Source organism: Lissotriton vulgaris, chromosome 5 (genome assembly GCF_964263255.1).
Source record: "Lissotriton vulgaris chromosome 5, aLisVul1.2, whole genome shotgun sequence".
In the NCBI taxonomy this organism is placed as follows: domain Eukaryota; kingdom Metazoa; phylum Chordata; class Amphibia; order Caudata; family Salamandridae; genus Lissotriton; species Lissotriton vulgaris.
The window spans coordinates 1,480,251,163-1,480,266,132 of record NC_141693.1 but is presented as its reverse complement, the minus strand read 5'-3'; the positions used below and the strand labels follow the sequence as shown (position 1 = coordinate 1,480,266,132).

Below are 14,970 nucleotides of genomic sequence, written 5' to 3'. Positions count from 1 at the left end.
TTTGGCAGCCAGGTATGAAAAGGATCTGCCTCCCATGGTGGTCTTGTTGATGCGAGGTATAGTGGCGAGGGCTTGGCTGGAAGAGCGTAGTTGGCGGGAGGGGGTGTAGAAGGATAGTCGTGAGTTGAGGCAATCTGGTCCGATGTCGTAGAGTGATTTGTGTGCGTGGGTAAGCAGACGGAAAGTGATCCTCTTATTGACGGGTAGCCAGTGGAGGTCTTTAAGGTGACCGGAGATGTGTTCGTTGCGTGGGATGTCTAATATGAGCCTGGCTGAGGCGTTTTGGATTCGTTGGAGCTTCTTCTGGAGTTTTGCGGTAGTACCTGCGTAGAGGGTGTTTCCGTAGTCCAATCGGCTCGTGACCAGAGCGTGGGTGACTGTTTTCCTCGTTTCGGAGGGGATCCAGCGAAATGTTTTCCTGAGCATGCGAAGAATGTTGAAGCAAGAAGAGGATACGGCGCTGACTTGTCTGTTCATTGAGAGTGAAGAATCCAGGATGACGCCTAGGTTTCGTGCGTGGTCTGTCGGGATGGGTGCTTTTCCGAGGGCTTCTGGCCACCAGGAGTCGTCCCAAGCAGAGGGGGATGTACCTAAGATGAGGACTTCTGTTTTGTCCGAGTTCAGTTTCAGACGGCTTTGTTTCATCCATTCGGCAACTTCTTTCATTCCTTCGTGTAGGTTAGCTTTGGCGGTGCTGGGGTCATTGGTGAGGGAGAGGATCAGTTGAGTGTCGTCCGCGTAAGAGATGATGTTGAGGTTGTGATGGCGTGCGATGGCCGCGAGGGGGCTCATGTATACGTTGAAGAGGGTGGGACTGAGTGAGGATCCTTGTGGTACGCCGCAGATGACTTCAGAGGCCTCGGACTTGAATGGAGGAAGGCGGACTCTCTGGGTTCTTCCGGTGAGGAACGAGGTGATCCATTCAAGTGCTTTTCCTTGGATTCCGATGTTATTGAGGCGTTGTAAAAGGGTGCTGTGGCAGACTGTGTCGAAAGCTGCAGAGAGGTCAAGGAGGATGAGGGCGACTGTGTCTCCATTGTCCAGTAGAGTTCGAATGTCGTCTGTTGCTGCGATGAGGGCGGTCTCAGTGCTGTGTTTTGCTCGGAAGCCAGATTGTGAGGGGTCGAGGGATTTGTTGGCTTCGAGGAAGGCGGCGAGCTGGTTGTGGACAGCCTTTTCGATGACTTTGGCCGGGAATGGAAGAAGCGAGATGGGGCGGTAATTTTTGAGTTCGTGGGGTCTGCTGTTGGTTTTTTCAGGAGGGCGGTGAGTTCAGCGTGTTTCCAGTCTTCCGGGAAGGTGGCGGAGTTGAGGGAGCAGTTGATGACGTCTCGGAGGTGTGGTGCTATGACGGAGTCTGCTTTGTTGAATATGTGGTGAGGACATGGGTCTGTGGGGGATCCTGAGTGGATGGAATTCATCAGCCGGATGGTGTTCTCAGTGGAGATTGGGTTCCAGTTGTTGAGGGTGTTCACGGGGGGAGGATGATCAGCAAATGGTAGGGTGGGTTGGTTTCCGGGTTGGTTGTCAAAGCTGTTGTGGATGTCTGCAATCTTGTTGTGGAAAAATGAGGCTAGGGAGTCGCAGAGGGCTTGAGATGGGGTGATGTCGTTGGAGTTGGCCGAGGGATTGGAAAATTCCTTGACGATGTTGAAAAGTTCCTTGCTGTTGTGTGCGTTGTTGTCAAGTCGATCTTTGAATGCTGTTTTCTTGGCTTTTCGGATCAGTTGGTGGTGAGTGCGGGTGGCGCTTTTGAAGGCGTCCTTGGTGCTGGTGGTTGGGTCTTTTTTCCAAGCCTTTTCAAGGTAACGGCAGAGTTTCTTGGACTTCTTGAGATCATCGTTGAACCATGAGGCCTTCTTGCTGCCAGGTTTGCTTTGACGTTTTTTCAGTGGTGCTAAGGTGTCGGCGGTGTTGGATAACCATAGGGTGAGGTTGGCGGCGGCTTCGTTGGTGTCAGAAGATAGGGCTGGGGGGTTTCGAAGGAGCGATGCGGAGATTTGGTCCGTGGTGATTTTGTTCCAGTTTCTTTGCAGGGTAGGTTGGAGGAGTATGTTGGGTTTTGGTTTGTTGTAGGTGAAGTGAACGCAGCTGTGGTCAGTCCAGAGGAGGTCCGTGGTGTGGCTGAAGGAGACATGGTTGCTGGAGGTGAAGATTGGGTCGAGTGTGTGACCTGCGATGTGTGTGGGGGAAGTGACCAGTTGTTTAAGTCCGAGGTTGGCGAGGTTGTCCAAGAGGGTGGTGGTGTTGCGGTCGTTGTTTTTTTCAAGGTGAAAGTTGAGGTCTCCCAGAAGGATGTAGTCTTTGGAGGGGAGCGCGTGAGGAGTGATGAAGTCCGTGATGTCTTCACTGAATGTAGCTCGGGGTCCTGGTGGTCTGTAGAGGAGGGTGCCTCTGAGTGTGGTCTTGGGGTCGATGTGTATTTGGAAGTGGAGGTGTTCGGAGTTGGCGAGGTTGGCGTCAGAGCTGGTTGAGATGCGGATTGATTTCTTATGGACGATAGCGATCCCTCCTCCTGTGTGGCTGGTACGGTCTTTGCGAGTGATCTTATAGTCATCAGGGATGGCAATGGTGATGTCTGGTGCGGAGGAAGCGTTCATCCATGTTTCTGTTAGGAAGGCGACGTCTGGAGAGATGGTGTCTAGTAGATTCCATAGGTCGATGGCGTGTCTGTGGACTGATCGGGTGTTGAGAAGGATGCATTGTAGGTGGTTGGGGTCGGGGATCTGTGGTGTGGTCGTAGCGGAGATGTTGACGGTGCCACTGAATTTGCAGGAGTAGCAGGAGAAAGGTCCATGGGTGTGTCCAGGAACGGCTTGGACGCAGTTGGTGGAGCGGCCGGGGTTAAGGGCTAGGAGGGTGGCGGCATCGTAGGTAATGCGGGGGGGCTGGGAGGCGCGAGGGGCAGGGGGTATGGCGCTAGGCGCGGTCCAGGCGCGGACGGGTGTAGAAGGGCTTAGGAATGTTCTGCGGGTCGGCTTTCGTTAAAACATTCGAGGGCAGATCAGCCTATTTGCCAAAGGTGCAGAACCCGTCAAAAGGCATATCCATTAGAGACCCTTGAACGTCCCCAGAAAAGCCAGTGCATCACATCAATGTGTGGCAGCAGAGCTCCACACTAGTGCCCACTGCATGCCCCGAGCAGTCAGTAATATCCAGGCTAGCCCTAATGACATTTAGCTGTATCCAGACCAGCCTTCCTAGTTTTAACCAAAGAAACCTGGATTTTCTCCCGTACCGCAAGTAAGATCTCGATGTCCAAGTACCAGAGGACATGCATAGAATGGCATAAAGGGTAGCCTGCACTCACTGACCTGAACACTAAGCTGGTGGAGGAGAACATCTTTTTCCAGAATGCCTCTATCCTTTCAAACTCCCTGCCTAGAGATGTTGTAGGGAATGTATTAGGGTTGGCTTTGCAGGTGGAAGCTTGTACCACTAAACTTTAGGGAGTCAGGACCTGGGTAAGAAGGTTGCATCTCCTGTTGGCGATCTATGGGGCCTGGCGAGCTTCATGTTCACCAGTGGGTAAGAGCAAGACTTCGCCCAAGTGTCCACAAGGGTGTCAAACAGCTCTTCATTAAATGGACTGAAGGGCTCATATAAGGCTGACCCAGGGTTCAAACCTCAGTAAGGACATTTGTCTTGATTTGAACTGAAGGTAGCTGTACATCCACAACCTCAGCTGTACGCCTAATGACTACAGCAAAGGATGTACTCTCCTCCTTCGAGGGTTTAAGGTGTGAAATCAACTGTCAGGGGGGTATCCAGCCCACTGGCCTTCTGCAAGTCCATATAAATATTATCATAGTGTGGTTTAAATCCTTTCCATCCTCACCATTGTTATTGTCATTATTAGCCTGATCAGAGGCAAAAATAAGATGAAGCCTCTGAAGATGGCCCAATGGAATCCAAACAGTTTTTTATGAATCAGAGCGCATGGGGACATGTGCGCAGAAGTTGGGCCTAGTCGCAGACCTCGTTTGAAGTCAAAGTGAATTCGGCTTGAGATCAGACACCAGAAACTGCAAGAGTTCGACCTCGGACACAGGCAACGACCGGATCTGTGTAGGTGGAGAACGGACCGGAACCGATCTTGGAGCTGGAGTGGAAGTCGGCACCAGAGTCAGTGCCAAACACCGAGGTGGGTTCATGGGGAACAGACTGCACAGAGGACAAAAACCGCTGGTACTATCCTGACACGAGATCCTTGCCAACGTGGGACCCCAAGGCCACACCAGAGGAAGCTGGCAGAGTGCTAAAAATACCTACTATGGCCTATGCACTGAGAAAGTCAGAGTGCAACAGGACCAGTTGTGGTATTGGCTCTGCAATCGGAAGAGAGATCTATTTGCACTTGATACTCTCCCGACTCTTTGGAAACAGAGTGGTGGGATGGGTCGAGGCCCTCTTACGTTTCTTCTTAGATTTGGATTTTCTGGCTACCTTGACCACGAGGAGGACCTATCATGCCACAAAAGCAGGAATGTGTCCAGGTCCTAAACTTGGATTGAGACTTGTGCAAGGCCTGAGATTTCCTTCGCGTTTAGCAACATATAGCTCTGCATCACAGGCCTGAATTGCCTTCAGGTGCATGAACGTACATTCTTCGCACATTGTAGAGTCATGTCCCAAGTCCAAACACCAGATGCAGACCTTGTGCAAGTCCCTCACTGGCATGTTTCCGACAGTTACAGCATGGTTTTAACTCTGTAGTCTTCAATGGGGACATTGTAAAATAGCACACTAGTAAGAGGTTTTGGAAGAAATTTGTTAACCGTCGAAAGGGGGTACAACTCCGGACTCTAACGAAGGCAGGGAAAGAACAGAATTGACGTTGGGTCGCCTGTATGAGACTCCACCCCGTCACTTCTGGGGTGGAACAAGGTAAACAGAGCCACACAATGCCACCAGAGCGCACAGGAACACTGCTGTGAAAGTGTTCGGATCCAACCTGGTACCCTGGCAATATTCTAAATGTGGGGAAACTGCAGTTAGAAGTATCCACCAGAAACAAACGGCTGTGGTGATGAACTTGTGCCAAAATCAGGCACAGAATCAGGAACCAGTGCTTCTTGACAAGAAAGAACGGATTAGACGGTATAGGTTGAAGAAGTCTTTCCTTCTTTATTTTATTTTTTTTACAAGAAAGCACTACAGGGGGGCTCTATGTCATCTAAGAAAAGGAACTTGTCCATTCTCTCCTGAGGCACAAGGGGCTCTGACTAGGGTTCATAGGAGCTCTGTTTAGACAGCCCTTAAGATCACCTAAGAGACATCTATGACCAAAGTACAGTGATGGGACCAAAGTCCAATGATGGCATTGCAGGGAAAGTCTCCCTCATTCAGGTAGCGTGCATCTCCTGAGGTAGAACAGTAGAAAGCACAAGGGATGACCGGATAGGTTTTGTTCTTAAAGGATCTACTTCTTGATCTGCAAGAATAAAAAAATGTAGAGAAGGTACTCGTCTAAGGCATGTATTGAAAATAACCCTTTGTTTTAAATCACTGAAAAGCTGTGGCCAAATAAAGGAGGCCAAGAGCCTCATGGAAAACATGAGGCTATGACTGTTTTCAATTGTTGCAGCACTTTATCAATTAAAGAAGTTATTCTGTCTACTGACAAGTCACCGACATTGGCCGGAGCCTTCTGTTCTGTCTCTTAAGACTTCAGTCAAACCACACATCTCAGCAATCAGGCACAGACCGCACATTAGTGCCAGGCAGTTCTCAGGACATCTGTAGTTTCTGTTCAATGTCTCCCAGATGACGCAAAGCAGAAATATATATTCCTCATGGGCAGTAATGAGGGATAAAGGTCAAATGCACGCCACAGATGCAATTTGTGGCTAACCATGGTCACAATGGCTGTGGCTTATCTGAGACAAAGACTACCATATTGGTAAACTTTATTTACATTTCATGTTCAAATTTACAGTGTTACAATCCTGACAAAGCAATAATGGGTCACAAAGCAACTGAAAGAAAGAGGTGTTTTTTAGAAGCACTTGAAGGTCAAATAATCATCTCTAATATTTAGGTAAAAATGCAAGGCATTCTACAGCAGTGTAGCCATGACTGAAAATTCACAACCACTACTTTTGCATTTGCTGAATCTAAAATTGTTTAGAATGTGACTAGATGTGAGTGCAGCATTATGGTTAACCTACAATGATGGAATTGTCATTTCAGGAATTTAGGGACTTATTTAGAGTACCTTTATGAATAGTTTGATGGGATGCTTTCTATGAACAACAGGCATCCAATAAGTCAGAGGTCTTTGTCTAAAAATTACTCAACCCGAAATGTAGTAGAACTCTGACAGCTTTTTAATAGTGACACACCAATAAAACAGAAGCATGAACTTAGCAGCCGTTTACAATACACAGTGCTGCGGGAACAAATGCTCCATGAGGAGCAGAGTTAAAACTGATTTGCATATGGCTGGGTACAAACTGGGGTGGCTTAGCGAGCAAAAGAATAGATTTTTAAAAATTATTAAATTGTCTTTATTGAATTTTAAAATGAAGACAAATAAACATTTGACAGTTATAATATGTCAGACGTTCACAACATTGATTCCCACAGCTGAGTTATTTAACACATTATGTTAGCCCGCTTTATAGTATAACAATAGACAGGTTGGGGGGGTGTGACGGTGACAGTAGATTGGGGAGCCAGGGGTTGAGGGTTTGCTAGTGTCATCTTGTGTTAAGGTATGGAGAAACGTGCAGAAAGGCATCCAGATATCCTTCGGGCTGGATGTAGGGGGCTGTACATTGGAGTAGTCCTCCTCCAGGCTTTCTCATTGACTCATGCTCTCCAGCCAGTCTGATGCAGTGGGTGATCTGGTACTGCCCCAGTGTAATGCTATATCCCTCTTGCCCAGCAATAACGCTATGTAAATGTAAATGTACATGTATTTATATAGCGCAAATCACTGACCGAGGTCGGTATCTAAGCGCTTGCTTAGGGAACCCGTCCTGGTATTCCCCTGTGAGATAACCACGGCAGGGTATCCACAAGGTGAAAGCCAGGCATCCCGCCGCGAGGGGCCGTTGTGGAGATTAAGCAAGCTATTGCCCAGAGTCGCAGAGTGTGAACCCGTGAGTCGAGAAGGCACCGGAGCGAGAATTATCGAGTCCGTGGAATTTTTGAGCTGAAGACCCGCCGAGGCGGGGAATTGAACCCTGGTCCAGGGCCGATCTCAGCTTCCGGGTCTGCTGCCTCTAACCCCTGAGCCACACTTCCCCACATATGGAGACTAGACAATGGAATGTATGTGGCACAATTCTGGTCTATCCTACCAGGACGACCAGCGGGTCCGGGGTCATGCATAAGCAGACATGGCAGATATGTGTCTGTATATATCCACCCATTAGGAGGCTATCACCGGTCACACCCAAGTCAAGTGTGCACACTCTTCTCCTGAGGCATGATATTTTGGACACCTATCGGATTTATAATGATCGAATCTGGCGATATTGGCTGGGGAAAAATGTATTTAATGTGTCTCTGATTAATGGAAAAATGTTTGGTTTGAGCATAACAGTAGGTCCATATCTGGTCTGTGATTAGGGTCCCCAGCTCTTGCCGACTTTCCCCTTACTCGTGTGGTGGTATCATATCTCAACAACATACGCAAAAGAATAGATTTAACCCAGATCTATTGACTGGGGAAGGGGAGGGGGAATGTTTGATTAATTCAGCTTTCCGTCCATCATTTGTTGCTGTAGTACAATTCACAGGGCTGCTCCAAATCAGTTGGGATTCCAATGTTGATGCAGATGTTAGGTGTTTGCTCCCTTCAGGAGCAAGAACAAACAGCACACATGATACATTAAAATATAGTGACAAAAACAATGCATTTTGTCCCAGAAATGTAAACAAGAAGAAACCATGCATAACACGAATGCCATCAGAAATTAAGGCAATGGTATAAGGGAGAAAGAACCAGTTAGGATGATGGATGCGTTTACGGTACAGTTTATAACATTAAAGTAGGACACTCGTAGAGTAAAAAGATTTGATTTTTAGTTTGGAGGGTATCAACTTACAAAGATTGGCCAACAGTGCTTAAATTGAAATTGAAGGAGATATCCAATTGAGCAGTCAACACTGGTATAAAAATATCGAAGAATGATGAAGTGGCTGGTCCAACTGCCTTTGAACTTAACTCAGTAAGGAACTGATTTACACAAGTGGTGCTGTTTTCATCAACTTATTTAGCTAATTTAAAATGAGGGCAAGCAAGAGCACCAGTTATGGCTGGCCATGCAGTACTTACGATGTCCTTTCAAAAATATATGAAATGAAGATTTAGTCAGCTATGCATTCTAAAAAAATGCATTCCATTTTGTGTAGCATAACTGGCGTGGAAGAAAATGTTACATGTGGCAAAGGTCCCTTTTTGACATGGTCACCCTCACTTTTTGCCTGGTATTTAATGCAATTCTGACTGAAGTGCACTGTGTTCCTACTAACCCAGTCCCAGTGCCAGTGCTCTTTCCTAAAACAAATTAACTATTCAATTGTTCCCCAATTGGCAAGACCTTTAGCACCTCTGTAACTCCCTAGTAAATGGCACCCCTGGTACCTAGGGCATGGGTACTAAAGAGGGTCCCCTCAGAGCTGCAGCATTTATTGTGCCACCCTAAGGGACCCAATACCAAACTCATGCAGAGTGAAATGGTGCAGACAAAAGTGAAAACACAACATGGCACACTCCCTGTGAGCCATGCACCCAGACACTGCATGCAATATATGTACATCTCCGCTACAGCAGGCCTTACAGCCCTAAGGCAAGGTGCATTATATTACATGTGAGGACATACATGCATGAGCAGATACTCCCCTGTGCTGTCTAGCTCAATTGCTAGATAGTACAAGTGAACAGGGAAGCCACAGAGGGCACTGGTCATTACGATTTCCACAGCTACGGGATGGCTTCACTGAAACCTATAGTGTTTGGTACCAAACACCTCGTATTAATAAAACTCCACTGATTCCAGTGATGGATTTATTAATACATGCACTCAGAGGGTACCTTAGAAGTAGCCCCATAAAACCAACCAGCCTCTAGTGAGCTGGCTGACTGGGCTCTGCCCTGCCTGCCAACTCAGATTAGTTCCTTACACCCAGGGGTGACATCCCTTAGGAGGTCAGGTAAAATGCCTGCTCCGGAGTAAGGAGTTCACATCTCTTCCAGCAGGATGGATAGTGATTTAGATGATCAGTACCAGAAGCTTCAAATTCTCTGCTGCCTTTGATGCTCAGCCATGGCTTCCCCCAGACCTGGGAGATGCCACCCCCTGCGGCCTGAGGCACATTTGGTAACAGGACAGATGGGCAACTAGATATGCAGAGAGGCATGGTGCACTACCAGGCCAATCACACCCCTAAGGAAAGAATTCCTCCATCTTGATTTTGGTGGAGTTAGGAACTTAGGACAGGATTATGCCCATTCCCCTTCTGGAGTGATCATATAGGGAGTGTAGTGATCCCATTGGTAAATAGCCTATTAGCTACTACCTTTTACTCCTCTAAATCTAGTGTTTAGGGGAGACCCTGGCACAAGAGAGACAAATTCAACTGACTCCAGAAGGAGGACATCGAATGGGCACAAAAAGCAAGAAATGAGGAGCAGCAACTGATTTGCCACCAACTGTGCCAGCATGTCTGCTGTCTCCGACAATTGCAACAAAGATGACTCATCCTGAAGCTGTTCATCTTCCAAAAACCTAGGAGGGCTTCCAGCACTGTGCAAAATAGCTTGCATCACCTGTGGAGCAGAGGAGCTACATCGCTGCATCCTGCAGGCACCGAAATGCAAGCTCTGGTTTACCGACCTGCTGACCCCAGCCTCACCGACGCAGCAGCCACCCATGAGGCGATGTTCTATGCTCACAGAGGTCAGTCCTGTCTCCCCAGCAAGTAACGAGACGCTAGACCCTCCAAGAGCCCTCCAGCACTAATATCCGGAGTACCAGACCCTTGCAGCAGCAAAGACTTGTTGGTGCTCCAATCCGGACCCCAGAGACCGACCAACTGATGAGGGACGCCAGCACCACAGAAGCCATCATCCAGAGTAACCCAGCTGCCCTGTTGTGAACCCAACTCCAGGTTGTCACCTAAAGCAAGTGTCTCTGACACCTGAAAGCACCTCTGCACCCGAGCCTCACAGCCCGAGACCAAGTGAACTGATAGTGTCCCTAGCACCCAGAGAACCCAAAGACCTGATCTCATCTTTGAGTTCTGCTGGACTGTTATCCCAGTCCTTGTCTGCAGCCTCTTTCTGGGGGCTCACCGAAGCAGAGTGCCTCTGACCGTCACGACCCACTGGTCAAAGACAATTGAACAAGAGCCCAACAGCCCGAATCCAGATCAACCGACGGTGCATCTCGGGTATAGAGACCTTAAAGACCCCAGCCCCCCTTTTCAGTTCGAACCAAATGGCCTCTCAGTCGCTGCTTGCAGTTTCTTTTTGCAGGAACCGTTTCCCATTGATTTGAATGAGCCACCCGACACCAAAAAGCACCACTGCACCCGAATGTCCCAGAGCGGACTGAGGTGTTCTGTTGGTGCTGCCTTGTATCTTAACCTCTACTTACCTTAAGTCCTGAAGAACAGCCCTTTAAGTTATTGACAAGCAGTCCTATACAGTGCATGTTCTTCTCATAGGTTAACATTAATGCAAAAACAGTATTGTCTATTTAAATGCTGAAAACCCATCTTGAAAAGTGCTTATCTGATCAAAAAACTCTTGTGGCCCAAAATAATATAAAAATCTGTGCTATTTTTTATAAATTGGTTTTGGATTTCTTTATTGAGTGTGCGCCCCATTTATGGATGTGCACAACAAATGCTCAACACTCCCCTTTGATTAGCCCAAGCTACTCAACCACACTACTACAAAATAGAGCACTTGGGATTTTTGAAGAAAGCGCTGTAAACCAATTAGGGTTGCCTGGACTTTAAACACAGTGCACTTCGTTTTAGTGCACTATATAGAGAGACAGCTTTCTATATTATTGATATCATACAGAAACGTACATTTCAAATGTAACAAATGAAAAACTGTGGGGTGTTCTTTTATTTACTTTTTAGTGTAATTATTGTTAATTTATAGATGCAATGGCAAAGCCTGGGACTGGTGGCAATGTCCATGAAAGCCTGTGCCGCTAAATACAAATGAACAATATTAGGTACCTGGCGATACAATAGTGTATTCGGGTCAAATAAGTGAGTAAATAAGTAAATAGAAGGGTCAGGTGATCACGGTGATTCTAAGAGTATTATGATTAACACAGTACACCTACAAACAAAAAATGTGGTCACAGAAAACGTGAAGCTGGGAAGACTATCATTCCAGCAAAGCATCCTTAATCAGGTGGATGAAGCTCAAGAAGAAGCAGAAACCGTTAACAAATTAATAAAGATTTGTTGGCATTCAAAGCAATAATCAAGCCGGCAAAGCTGTCGCAGTCAGTTTCTGTGGCCAACTTTCAATAATCTTCTGTTCTGAAAATGACTCACTGTGGGCCAAAACGCAGTTGATGTAATTGGCAAATTGATCTAACACTTATCTGACTGAGTTGGATTATAATGTACTACAATTGATTAGCTTTAAACCAGTTTTTTGAGGGTGTATGGTCCTTTGGCACCCCTTGGATACGCACACATCTTAAACTTTCGAACAAGCACTTTTTCCCTCTTTTTTCTTTCCATTTGCAAGCATCAAAATTAGATATTGCAATTCCTTCTCAATTGTTATATCTTTATATACAGACCAAATTATATGATGATTTAATATAATTTTAAAGTCAGATTATACTTATTGTTTTCTGAATACTTTTAAAGCTTGCTTCAAGACACCATTGCAAACTTAATGGTTCTTTCTATCAGAGCACTTTGCTTCTAGTGGTACTGACCTGATGTAAGGAACGGAGTAAAATAGGCGGAATCAGGTATGCAAACTCTAGTGTATCAGGTACACTGTTTACTTCCTTTTTCGGGGATTAGCGTTATTTTAGGGAGATAAAATAGGCAGATATTCCTCTTATCAGAAGTTGCATGTTACTATCAGCACAGAACTTGCCTTTTTAAAATGTGAGATACCAGGAAGATGAAAAAGAAACAACTGTAAACAGTGCTTGCTACTTTCAAGGAAAGTCATTTAAATAAGCACTAGTCTTTTTTTTAAAGGGGCTTAAATTTTTATAACAACTGTTATATATCTTCAAAAAACCAGGTCTTTGAAAATCCTAGGAAGAAATGCTGGCAGGCACATAAAAAGTGCGCTTCCAAGTAAGGTGTATTTAGCATATTGCACTGCTCTGGAAATAAAATAAAAGCAACTATAAATGTCAAATGACTATACTTAACATCTACAGAATATCTCCTTCCGTGGAAGAATGAATGCAAAAGAAAGATGATCAGTAATTTATAGGGTCTTTCTTCACAGAAACCCCTCCACTAAGCAGGTGTTGCAGATGTAACGAGTTTACTAACAAATAATGCTTTAAAGTGCCACAAAAGCTTAGTGGTATACTGCTATCTGCAATAAAACCTATAGTGACTAGCAGGTAGGACTAATGAAGAACTTCCCTAAAATAAAATCGAAAAAAAATATAAGGCGACACTTTTTTTGTGGAAGCTTATATTGTGCAGGAGTGTTGTTGTTAAAAGTTATAGGAAAAACCTTACTTCTGCACAAGTTTGTGACATGCATACTAGGAGAATGCAGAAGCACACCCTATTAGCAGAGGTCAATTCTGGATTTGGGAGAGATTTAAACATAAACCTGCAGGGCAAATAGGAAGAAAGGGCTAAAAACCTAAGTGAAGCAGGATGGGAAAAGGCACAAAGGAAGGCCGCCAAAGCAAGCTGCCACTGCCCAGCCTGGCTACTTACCTGGCACGGGCAGGCACAGCTCCACCTGCACAGTACCCTTCGCTACTCCGTCGAGAGGCAGCCCACGATCCCCCTTGTAGATTTTCGGTTTAAAGGGAGAATCTTTCTCTTTACCTTTCGATCCTTTTGGGCGGCCCCCTTGTTTCTTCTTGGATTTGCCATCCCCCTTGACGCCCAACAGTGGGTGGACTTCTGCGAAGGGCGGAAGGGGAACAGTGAGCAAAACTGCAATATTGTACAGATAGTGCAAAAAAGCAAAAATAGCCCAAAATAGTGAAGTTCCACTCATAGATATATAGCAGAATCAATGGTAACGAAGGATTCTGTGAAATACACTAAACAGGTATTGCATATGCTACAATAAAGACAGGGTTCATACATGGTATATACGCAGCAGTGGCATTAGAAGTGTAAACCTTGGTCAGGTACAATAGGTACAACACAGCCAGCTGCAGTGTCTCTCTCACTTACCTCTAGTTTTCTAAGAAATTTTTACTTGAACTCAGAAATTTAGTCTGTAAGCAGAAATATACTGTGAGTGGGTGGGCTGTTCGCTGACCCCCATGTGTTGAATAGCATGATGTGAATACTTAAGTACTGGAGTCTATAAACAGCATTTTAAGTCGGTTTCATGAGAGTTGTGTTTTTACCTCAAAATAACTAGGAAAAGCGGTCAAGGAAGGAAGGAGGTTTTGAGTAAACTAGCCTACTGCTAGATTCACATGCAATGCATCTTTGACGGTCTAGTAGTCAACTTACAAAGCCTCTACCTTACATGTCTGAAGTCACTTTGTGGGCGTGAGCATAGAGAAAATGACTTATGACCATTATAACATCAACCGGAAGCCAATAATGCCAGCCAGTGGATAAACCTTAGGATACAATGTTTCCTTGTCTTGGTACTCTGTTTATAAGTGAAGCCATTCGGTATTTATCAATAGTATGCTCGTACTCCTCTTCACTTGGATAGATCAAAGAACACAAGAATAAAGAATCTCCTCAAACTATTAGTTCAGGTAACTAACCACATCTTTTTGCGCATGAATGTATTCAAAATTCACATGCTGCAAAACAGCATTTCCCATGATCTGGAGATGGGTGTAAAAAGCGAGTGGCTGAAAACGAAATCTTTAATATAGCCATCTTATAATGTATGGTCCATTCTATTACAGCTTACTGCCTTGCCTGAATTTTAGCATCATTTTAAGTGAATGTATGCACAGAGGAGCACATTGTCATTTTACATTTGACCAGTCCAATAAGAAGGTATCACCAGAAAAAGCAAACACGTTTTTTTATTTCTAGTAGTGCACTGCTGTTTGCTAATGAGTAGTATAAGTGCATTCACTGTAAAATCCAGGGTGCAATGGTCGATCTAACAGTATTATCCACATCAGCCACAGCAAATAAATAAGAGTTTTTGAGTCTTTGTTATACCTTGTGTCTTTTTGATTTAATAGATATGTGGCCACCCCTCCTCACGCATGTAATTTCTTTGTTTTGCAGATGTCTTATGGTCCTAAGAGAAAGTGAGCAAACCTCAAGTTTGGTGATAACTTTTGGCACAAACTTCTAGTAAGTACATTTAACAAACTTAAACCGGTGTGTGTGTCTCTGTTTAGAGATGCATACTGGATACACCTCATGTAACTATGTATTGATGTCCAATACAGCCATTGCAAGGCGTTCAGGTGACCACAAACCATGAAGACTGCAGCAGTTTTGCAGCTGTCACAAGAACTGTGAGGTGAGAATACGGTAAAATCATGTTACCCAATATGTATTTTTTACACTGCTTGCTTGTTATGGGTCAGTTACTTTATTTGTTAAAACAGAGGACAGAAGTGATATAGAAGTGAAATACTGTACTACTCTGATTAGCAACAGTAAAAATAAGCAAACTATACCTAATGATTTATTTGAGGTTTTATATAGCGCAAACATGACCCGTTAGGGTATCAAAGTGCTTTACAGGGATAAACACATTGCGTACAGTATGTAGTTACAAATGTAGGATTTAGGAGAAAACACTATTGGCATTGTTAAAAATAACAGATT

The 14,970-nt window shown here is 45.2% G+C and overlaps 1 protein-coding gene across 4 annotated transcripts in view; it reads right to left on the bottom strand.

The window, feature by feature from the left end:
* Positions 1-14,970, bottom strand: part of RBBP5 (RB binding protein 5, histone lysine methyltransferase complex subunit) — a 225,494-nt gene that overhangs the window by 22,061 nt on the left and 188,463 nt on the right. For 2 of the 4 annotated variants that reach the window (XM_086923451.1, XM_086923450.1), the window contains exon 13: positions 12,913-13,104. In XM_086923451.1, coding sequence (XP_086779577.1) covers positions 12,913-13,104 — 192 coding nt within the window. The remainder of the gene's footprint in view (positions 1-12,912; positions 13,105-14,970) is intronic. The other 2 variants (XM_086923453.1, XM_086923452.1) reach the window with 1 other exon arrangement.